Consider the following 10,931-nt stretch of genomic DNA (forward strand, 5'->3'; position numbering starts at 1 on the left):
AAGGGCCAGGAGTAACCCCTGAGCACCACCAGGTGTGATTAACCTCCACTTCCCATTCCAAAAGCATTAACCTCTGTGGTAGCCCCCTACTGTTTTGGGTTTCTGGGACTTCAGTTTCTCCCACTGAGCATCCATCCTGGCCTTCTACAATGAGGACTTCCCAATGCTGGCCTTCAGCTAAGGTCTGTTGGGGGAGATCTAGGGGCACAACCAGCAGTCGGCCCCCGAAGTCCCATGTTCCCTCCAGACTGTGGGCATGGGGCTGGGTACCATGAGGATGCAAGGCCTGGCCTGGACACACAGAGAGGGCAGCACAGCAGAAATGCTCCAAGGAAAGAGTGTCTGAGCAGAGCAGGTATGGGAATGGGGGTGTGGATTCAGCTCAGGTGCCCAATGATGGGATGACCTTTTTGCCCAGTGCTGTTCTAGATGTGGGGAATCAGGGCTGACCTTGAGAGAACAGGCTGCTTACAGCACTTACGTTCTGGAGGGCACTGACCTTTTCCTTGTTTAGTTCAGTCCTGATGTATACATACAACCTTCTTCCAAGCCCTGATATTTACCCTGGAAACCAGCATCTTTAGATACTTGTTTATCAGGCTTTTCAGAACAAACACTTAGAAGAGACTGAGTGGGGGCTGGAGCAAGAGCATAGTGATAGGGCATTCGTCTTGCATGTGGCCAACCCAGGGCGAACCCCATTTCGATTCCTGCTATCCCATATAGTCCCCTGAGCCAGCCAGGAGCGATATCTGAGCGCAGAGCCAGGAGTACCGCTGGGTATAACCCAAAAAGATCAAATATCGAGAGAGAGAGAGAGAGAGAGAGAGAGAGAGAGAGAGACAGACAGACAGACAGACAGACAAACTGAGTGGTGTTTAGGCACTTTTTAAACCAGACACCTTACCTCTAGCACCACCACTCCAGCCCCTAGATCTTGATACTTTTTTTTTTTTTGGTCACACCTGGCAGTGCTAAGGGGTTACTCCTGGGTCTACGCTCAGAAATCGCTCCTGGCAGGCTCAGGGGACCACATGGGATGCCGGGATTCAAACCACCATCCTTCTGCATGAAAGGCAAACGCCCTACCTCCATGCTATCTCTCTGGCCCCAATCTTGATACTTTTTAAATACAATGTTTTTATTTTGGGGAAAACTGTAGCTTTCTTTTACAACCACAAACTTGAATCTTTTCCTTTTGGGGGAAGAAAGGGGACAAATCAAAAATATGTCTCTTTTGGTAATCACAGTAGTACGTAATTTTTAATTAGAAGATCATTGGAATACCTCACTTAAGGAACATTCCATTTCCTCCAGGGCCTCAGGAGTATCTGAGTGACCAGGTAAGTGAGTTACTTGAGATTCCAAAATCATCTATCGGGGTTCATTAGTCAAATTAGACTGTCTAATAGATGTGATTGTGTGCATACATGTGAGCATGTATGTGTGAGTATGTATCTTATATACACATCCTATTGATTTTAGAGCTATTATGTGTCTGTCATGTGAGTGAGGTAGGGTTTGGGTGACATTCAGCAGTGTTCAGGGGTTATTCCTAGCTATGTGCTCAGGACCAAACCCTGGTCTTTCTCAGGGGACCTGATCCAATTAGGGTTACTTGCCAGGCAGGTGCCTTTCCTCCTGCACTAACTTTCTTTTCTTCTTTTTTTTCTTTTTTGGTTGTTGAGTCACACCCAGCAGCGCTCAGGGGTTACTCCTGGCTCTATGCTCAGAAACCGCTCCTGGCAGGCTCTGGGGATTATATGGGATGCCTGGATTCGAACCACTGTCCTTCTGCATGCAAGGCAAATGCCTTACCTCCAGGCTATCTCTCTGGCCCCTGCACTAACTTTCTGATACCTCTGAACTTGGATGATTTTATTGTGCACATTTAAATTTAAGACCCCATAGAAAATGACTATTGCTAGAGTGAACTTCAGTGAATCTTTTTGTTCTTCTCCTTGGCAGTTCTGGGGGGGGGGGGGAGCCTACTTATTTAGATTTCAAAACAAGAAAACCAAACCCCATGCTTTTTGTTCTTTTTTCTAAATGCAAACATTTTGGGATCTTTCACATACTATATTCTATTTCTTGATAGTTTTACACATCTGATACATATCTATTAAGGCAAATAGACATATGATAAACATAGATTAAGAAAAAATACTTGAGGAAGATTTATCTATATGAGGATTCTAGATCAATAGAAGCTCATTTCTTGTCAGTTTTGTGACAACACAGCTGTCTGCTGCTGCTAACAGTTCTAGTTGGAACCCAGCAGATTCCTGGGTTCAAATCTGCCAGTATTTGTCCCAGTGGAGCTTGTTAAAAATAATGAACCAGGGGCTGGAGCAATAGCAAGGCCATTTGTCTTGCTTGCATCCTGACCCAGGGCGAACCTGTGTTCAATCCTTACCATCCCATAAGTTCCATAAGTTCCCCCAAGCCAGGAGCGATTTCTGAGCACATAGCCAGGAGTAACCCCTGAGCGTCACTGGGTGTGGCTCAAAAACAAAAACGAAAAAGAATCAGCCAAATTAGGAGGTTAGGACCTGGGACTCTATTTTAAATAAACTTAATGGGGACAGAGCTGGGCCAACTCAGATTTCCCAGGCTCCCAGCGTACCTGTGATGGTCTGGGTCTCCGAGGTGATGGTTCTGCTGGTGGTCTGGGCCTGAGCGGCAGGCACCGTTTCCTCTGACACAAAGTGGACAGTGCTGGCGGTGGCACCCGTGGCACTGCTCAGCTGGCAGCCACTTTGCTTGTGTGCCACAAAGGCATCCAGGTTGTTGAACTGTTGCTTGCAGATACCACAAATGTGGATGTCGGGGGTTAGCTCCACCAGCACCGTCGTGCCCCCTGGAACTCCACGGGGCAAAGAAAAAGGGACAAGTTAAACCCCCAAACCATACAAGAGCATCACAACTGAGGGGATAGGGCAAAGCTGGGGTTTAGGGGATGCAGTCCACTTCATTCTCCATGCCTTTCTTCAGAAAAAGGGAATGGACTCAGCTACCCAGCTGGCCCTGCAGCACTAGGGCCTTGGCAGGAGACTGTGTGGGCTGCAGCACCTCCTCCTCCAACCTAAAGGGAGGTACACTTCCTAGATATCGGCAAAAAACATATCCTCCTCCCCCCCCTTACAGTTTTCCATCCTGCCCTAATATAAGAACCACAGGTTGAAATAAGCTTGCAACCCTGTATACTGGAAAACTCTTCTAACATAAGGTGAAAGAGGCTTATAAGAAAAGTTGGCTTTCATAAAGTTCTTTCTTTTCCAGGTTTTTAGTACAGATATATCAGGGTTGGAGAAATAGTACAATAGGTAGACCTGGGTTCAATCCTGGCTTTCCAGATAGCTCCTTGAATCCTACCAGGAGTGATTCCTGAGTGTAAAGTCAGGTGTAAACTCCAAGCACTGCTACGTGTGGCCCAGAAACTGAACTAAAGAAGAATCTAGAATTGGTTGATTCCAATCCTCAGAAAGAGTCAACACATATGGGGACTTCAGCATTAAACTCATAGTTAAAATAAGGTTGTGAGAGCCATGGCATCATATTTGCACTCAAATTATAAAAATTCTGACACATAATAGGTAAATGTTTTATTAAATAAAAATATACGATGTACAAGTCTCTAATGGCACTACCTTATTTTTATTTAAGTCCATGGTCCCTCAGTTTCCAGTTCTAGGGTACATGCTTCAAGATTTGCATTTACTCCATTTGAAAGACAGGCCACAGTGGGACATTATCCATAACCATCTATAAATGCATTCCATGAACATTGTAGATACTTTTCTCCCATTTATTTTCTAAACACTTTTTTTTTTTGGCCACACCCGGCAGCGCTCAGGGGTTACTTCTGGCTCTGCACTCAGAAATCTCTCCTGGCTCGAGGAACCATATGGGATGCCGGGGATCCAACCTGCATCCATCCTGGGTCAGCAGTTTGCAAGGCAAATGCCCTACCACTGTGCTACCACTCTGGCCCCAATTCTTCCACTTATTTTCTATACACTTCCATGATGTTTAAGATCATCATGTATTCTGAAACTCATCTTCATAAGCATGATACTCTAACACTAAAATCTCTTTATAAGTGCTCAATATCACTAGGGAAATCCAAATCAAGACAACAACGAGATATGTCACACCAGTGAGAATGGCACAGATCAAAAATAGTAGGAACAATCTGTGCTGGCAGGAATGTGGTGAAAAAGGAACTCTCATCCACTGCTGCTAGGAATGTTGCCTGATTCAAATGTTGTGGAAACGGTATGAAGAGTCCCTCAGTAAAATTAGAATTGAACAGCTATATGACCAAGCAATTCCAGTTTTGGGTATCTATCACCAGGATTTAGGAGCTCTATTCAAAAGGACCAATGCAAAGCATTATTCATTGTTCTAATGAATAGAATAGCTTAGACATGGAATCAATCTAAGTGTTTAACAACAGATGAGTGCATTATGAAGATGTGGTACATCTTCAATGGGATACTATGAAGCTGCAAAAAATATGAAATCATGCAATTTCACTGATATCATTGCTGCAACCTGGATGGATGGAACTGGAAGGTATGTACAGTGAAGTAAGTCAGAAGAAGAAAGACGGGGGGACGGAGAGATAGCACAGCATTAGGTCATTTGCCTTGCATACGACTGACCCTGGACAGACCTAGGTTCAATTCCTGGCATCCCATATGGTCCCCCAAGCCTGCCAGGAGTGATTCCTGAGTGCAGAGCCAAAAGTAATCCCTGAGCGCCACCAGATATGACGAAGAAGAAGAAAGAAGAAGAAGGAGGAGGAGGAGGAGGGGGCCAGAGAGGTGGCGCTAGAGGTAAGGTGTCTGTCTTGCAAGCGCTAGCCAAGGAGGACCACAGTTCGATCCCCCAGCGTCCCACATGGTCCCCCCAAGCCAGGGGCAATTTCTGAGTGCTTAGCCAGGAGTAATCCCTGAGCATCAAACAGGTGTGGCCCAAAAAACCAAAAAAAAAAAAAAAAAAGAAGAAGAGGAGGAGGAGGAAGAGGAGGAAGAGAAAGACAAGAAGAAGAAGAAAGACAAACACAGGATAATCTCACTTATCTTTGATATATAAAATAATTGTATTAGGAATGTAATGTAGTAAAGGGGGGGCTAGATCACATTTGACCCCAGAGCCCAGGGAAAAGGACAGAGAAGAAAAGAAATTAAGGAGGGAAGGAAAATGAAAAAGGGAAGTATAGGGGAACAGAAGTCTGGGTTTCAGTTTTGTTGGGGACAAATGTATAACCAAATGGTATAACCAAAGTTCAGACTCAGCAACACTGAAAACATGAGATCCAAGCTGCAACTACCAAATGTTAATGTGCCTTCCAAGGTAGCAGGAAAAGGAAAAGGGATGGAGGTTGGGGGTGATAAGGGATAACAGAATATAGGAGCACTGGTGATGGGAGTTGACCCTGGTGGTGGGATTGGTATTGTAATATATGCCTAAAACTATTAATAAACTATTAATAACTGTAAACAATTGTTCTTTAATTAAGTTAAAAAATTAAAAAAGAACTCTTGGGGTCAGAGAGATAGCACAGCGGTAGGGCATCTGCCTTGCACAAAGCAGACACAGGACAAATGGTGGTTCGAATCCGGGTGGCCCATATGGTCCCCTGAGCTTGCCAGAAGTGATTTCTGAGCACAGAGCCAGGATTAACTGAGTGCTACTGCGTGTGACCCAAAAACCAAACCAAAACAAAACAAAAAAAACCCTCTTCATATATATAATTATTTGTTGATCACACATTATCACACACCAGTCTTCTCAATAGCTAAAGGTCTTTTTGATTTTTTTCCAGCTTCCTCCCAAAATCTCATCAACAAGAACACTATCTTTATGCACAGATAGCTAGCATCATCATTTCCTGAAAATTATAAAACGTATATAATGTCCAACTTTCCCCATTCTAAGAAACCTGTGTGTTGAACCTAGGAAGGACTAAAAAGGCTGTGACATTTTATAGAAAGCACTTCCAGCCTGTGAAATCAGTGGGTGCAATGAAAGAAGCCATTTCTATTTGGAAGCATTCCTTTCTAGCACCTCCTCTCCACTCCCTCACCCCAGCCTCTGAGAGGTACCACCAAGTGGACACAGAGTAAAAGGACCTCACATTAGTTTTTGATTTTTGGTTTTTGGGTCACACCTGGCTGTGCTCAGGTTACTCCTAGCTCTTCGTTCAGAAATCACTCCTGGCAGGCTCGGGGGACCATATGGGATGCCGGGATTTGAACCACCAACCTTCTGCATGCAAGGCAAACACCTTACCTCCATGCTATCTCTCTGGCCCCAGGACCACACATTAGAGTTCACTGCCAGGACACAAGTTATATATACATATAGGTTTGGGAGTCCTCCTTCCCCAGTGCTCAGGGATGCTGAGGAATCACTCTTGGAAGAGCTCACCATAGAGGATCTTATGGGGTGCTGTGGTCCAGTACATACCAGGCAGCTGTTCACTCTCCTGACACTTGCCTTGTACGTAGTCAACCTGAGTTTAATCCCTGACATTCCATATGGTCTTCTGAGGACCACCAGGAGTACTTCTTGAGTACAGAGCCAGGAGTGATCCCTGAGCACTGCCAGGTATAGAATTCAAGCTTAGAGATTGAGGGAGTAAGGTGCTTGCCTTGTACCTGTCCATCCCTGTTTTGAGTCCCAAGCACCACATATGGTGCCCACACACTGCCAGCAGCACAGTCAGAAATAGCCCCTTGAGCTCCAGGTGTGGCCCCCCAAACCATCCTACCTTAAATAAAAAAGGCAGGACAGAAGGGCTTCCACTCCCAACAATGATACTGGGTATAGAGGTGAGAGGCCTTATTTAAATCAGTCCCCAGATTTACATCACAAAGAATAAGAACAATAAGTGCTAGCATGGATGTGGGGAGAAATGAACTCTTATTTGCTGCTGGTGGGAATGTCATTTAGTCCAGTCTTTCTAGAAAACAATATGGATATTCTTTAAAAAACTGGAAATTGAGCTTCCTTATGATCAAGTAATACCACTCCTAGGGATATACCTAGGAACACAAAAACACATTACAAAAAATGCCCTTTGCACTCCTATGTTCATCATAGGACTATTTACAATAGCCAGAATTTGGAAGCAATAGAGGTGCCTGACAACAGATGAGTGACTAGGGAAACCATGGTATATCTACACAACGGAATACTGTGCAGCTCTGAGGAAAAATGAATCATGAAATTTGCTTATAATGAATGCACATGGAGAATATTATGGTGAGTGAAATGAGTCAGAGGGAAAGGAATAAGCATAGAAAACCCCTCACTCATCTGTGGGATATCAGGAAAGTAAAATATAGTGTGGGAATGATATCCAGAGACAATAGAGATGAGGATTAGGAGGTCCATGGTAGGAAGCTTGTCACAAAGAGCAGACAGTGCAATTAGAGAAGGGTCTACCATGAAAGGGACATTCATGGCACCCCTTCATTAGCAGTAGTGCAAACCACAATGTCAAAAAAGAAAAGAGAGAGGGAAGGAGAGATAGAGAACAAGAAAGCAAGAGAAAGAGAAAGGGAAAGTGGGAGAAAGAAAGAGTAGTAAGGCAGGTGGGAACAGGTGGATGAGAGGGAAGAGAGCATTAGGGGGCGACGGATGACTTTGGTGGCAGGAAATGCACCCTGGTGAAGGTTGTTATACATTGTATGGTTGTAACTCAATCATAAACAACTGTGTCAATGAAGAAAAAAACTTGTAGTATGAACCTTGTAACCATGTGTTTAAATAAAAAAAAAAATCAGTCCCCTGAAAATTCAAAATGAAAAAAACAAACCTACGGTGACAAAAAATTGAGACCAAATAAAACAGTGACAGCACCTGCTCAAGCATAAAGCAGAATTCCTTAATTTTTGTAAAGTTCCCCAAAGCCCCCCAAGCATCAGAAAGGGGGCGTGGTAGTCTTTAGTCACGCCCCAGCCCGAAGCCCCTCCTTACGCGCCCCTACAGAATCCAAACTGGAGGTGGGAAAAGGGATCCATGGACTTGGGGGGAAAAAATCTGTGCTTGGCACCGGTTCTGCAAGATCTAACTAGCCAAGTTGGGGAGCCAGCGCCTCCAGAATGTTATGGCAGCTAACAAGCCAGGCGCTTAGGAGTGAACCCAGGGCTCTAAAACTTTCCCTGCAAAATCCCAGCCCAGGGCAGGGCAGCAGATTCCGCTCATCGCAGGGGGTGGGTCCGACAGAGCTTTTAAATTTCAAAACCAAGCGCTCGGGGTTCCCAGGCTGCAGGACCACACCGGGAGAAACCATGCAATGCGCCGGGCCAGGCCGGCCAACTCAAAGAAAGACCTTCAGCAGAAAAACTCAGGTGACCCTCCCGCAAAGTCAAAGCCACTGGCCACGGGGGGTCCTCCCCCTCCCTCATTCACACCTCCGCCTTTAAGATGTAAAATGCTGTGCCAGAGCCAGCAGCACAGCAGCAAGCCGCTGGCCAGACAGACCTCGTGCAATCCTGGGACCCCCCCAGACTCCAAGATCCCGCGGCTCCCAAGCCTAAGTTTTCCCACCGTGGTTGCCCAGGTTACCCCAAAAGCCCCCCAAACTCCGACGATGAGGTGGGGAAAGCCCCAGGAGGTGGCGATTGTCTGCGTCTTGAGCCCTCCCCCACTACTGAATTGAAAGGGGGGTTTCCAAAGGGTGCCAGAGCGCCTCTCCCTTCCCCAAACAGCCTCCAGGAGCGGGTTTGGGGTGCCCCGACTCTGCATCCGTGCCGGCTCGTGGCCGTCACCCCGATTTCGGGGCCCCGGGCCTGCTTGCTGCGTCGCAGACGTGCCTGGGCCCGGGCCCTGGGAGCGCGCACTGCGACCGGGAAAAACACTTACTTTGCACCGAGCCGGGGAAGCTCTCGCCCTCGCTGCTGGCGTTCATGGCCGCAGATCGGGGGTGCCGGGGTGCGGGGCCGCGGGGTCTACATGGTGCTAAAGCACTTTTCCTTTTATTTTCCACACCCCAGCCTTCCTTCTCCCAACTCTGCGCGGCTGGGAGGACGGATGTAAGGCAACCTCCACTTCCGCTGCCTAGAGGGCGCTGGCCGGGCCGGGCCGGGCCTCCCCAAACCTAGCTTTGCAATCGGCGGCTCCCCTGGGGTCGCAGTGGGCCAATCCCGACGGACGCCCTGACCGCGCTTCTGCACCCACCGGGGTTCCCCGACCCAGCATTGATTGCCCGGGTGTCCCGCAGGCTGCAACGACTTGGGCTGATGAGCCCCAAGCAACCGGCGTCCCTGGCCCTATGTTTGTTTTCTTCCCCGGCTCCGGCATCTTTGCACCTGCCGCTTTTCGGGTATCTGGTGCCCCGGGCTGCAGTGCGCTGCTGGAAGTGTGCGGGGGAGTTTTGCCAGACTCAGCAGGAAGGAAGACCTTTCTGGCGGCTAGCTTTATCGTACGTCGCTGTCATCTGGATCCAAAATATAGACTCACCGCCCCCTCCCTCCCCAAACCCCGGTTTTAATTCGGTCAGTCTGGGGTAAGGAAGCTGAAGGAAGTTCTCAGAGCGAGATGAAGCTGGTCAGGCGTTCTAGGATAGATTCCGCCTCATCTATTCTATCCTTTCTCCTCCTCCTCCTCCTCCTCAAAACCCTGCAGCTCCAGGGCGGGTTGCTCTTCCCTCTAATCTACAAGCCTCCCTCCCCTTTTTCCCCTCAAGCCCTTTTAGGCTTATCCATTCTAGCACCTTGGCTTCCTCATTTCCACCCAGACTCCTTGGGCGCCCTCTGGTCCATTTTACCTACCTTCTCAGAATTTATTGCAGCTCTAACATTATCTCTGAAATATCTCTGCACATCCATAGACCCATATCTGTGTCTATTCATCCATCCACCCACCCACCCATCCACCCACCCACCCATCCATCCATCCATCCTTCCATCCATCCATCCATCCATCCATCCATCCATCCATCCATCCATCCATCCATCCATCCATCCATCCATCCATCCACCCATACCTTCCACCATCTATCTGTTGCAGGCAGATTGGGGTGCCTGGAATATAGATCAGGAGAAAAACACTTGAACCTAAACCAGCCCAAAGGTCTGAAGTCCTTTTGGAGTAGCTCAGGGAACCTTTGAAACGCAGAATTCTAGAATTCTCTTGGGAGGTGAGGCTGCTTTCTGGAACAAAGACTGCACTGAGAATATCAAATGGACAATTAATTATTCCAAGTTCTCCCTAGCAATAGACTGCCATGGGAGTCAACTTGGGAAAATCATTATAGAAACTAACTTGGCCAAGGAAAAGGTGTACATTTGCCTATATCATTTCCTGAAACTGGGGCCATCTTATCCCCTGACTCCTTGATTTGAATCTAAGATGTGAGATTTCTTATTTTTGGATGCAATTTCCTCATTCTGGGATGTGTCCTTTGGACTTTTTTTTTTTTTTTTGCAGGAATGGTAATGGGGGTCTCTGTGTTGGTCCGCGGTTCTCAGTTTCATTCTTGAAAATATCGAGTAATAAACACGCTCAGACTTAGAATTAGAAGGTAGAAAAGTTCATTGATAATAGAGGCGAAAGTAGAAGGAACTTCCTATGTGAGAGGACTAAGTAAATATGGCCTGTTTAATGTTTGTTTGTTTTTGGTTTTGCTTTATGGTTTTTGGGCCACATCTGGAGGTGTTCAGGGCCTACTAATTATTCTGTGCTCAGAAATTACTCCTAGCAGGTTTAAAAGACCATATGGGATGCCAAGGATCTAAACTGGTCGGTTGTGTGCAAGGTGAACTTGCTAGCTATCACTCCAGCCCCTTATGGGAGGTTTTATAGGAAAACTGAGTCTTTGTGCAGGCCTTACAAGGCTCTCTACATTTCTTATCAATTGTTTAAAATGTTACAAGGAATGCAAGGATCCAACAGAGTGGTTAGACTGGTCTGAA

General features: G+C 46.7%; 1 protein-coding gene across 2 annotated transcripts in view; it reads right to left on the reverse strand.

Annotated features, from left to right (window-relative positions):
* Positions 1-9,017, reverse strand: part of LOC126019134 (zinc finger protein 64-like) — a 33,163-nt gene extending 24,146 nt beyond the window's left edge. The window contains exons 1-2 of one of the 2 annotated variants that reach the window (XM_049781328.1): positions 8,881-9,017; positions 2,627-2,860 (exon numbers count right to left, since the gene is read on the reverse strand). In XM_049781328.1, coding sequence (XP_049637285.1) covers positions 2,627-2,860; positions 8,881-8,926 — 280 coding nt within the window. In that variant the 5' untranslated portion in view covers positions 8,927-9,017. Of the gene's footprint in view, positions 1-2,626; positions 2,867-8,880 lie in introns of both variants that reach the window. The other variant, XM_049781327.1, reaches the window with a different exon arrangement.
* Between the last annotated feature and the right edge of the window lie 1,914 nt (positions 9,018-10,931).

The sequence above is a fragment of the Suncus etruscus genome, chromosome 9 (genome assembly GCF_024139225.1).
Source record: "Suncus etruscus isolate mSunEtr1 chromosome 9, mSunEtr1.pri.cur, whole genome shotgun sequence".
Lineage (NCBI taxonomy): Eukaryota > Metazoa > Chordata > Mammalia > Eulipotyphla > Soricidae > Suncus > Suncus etruscus.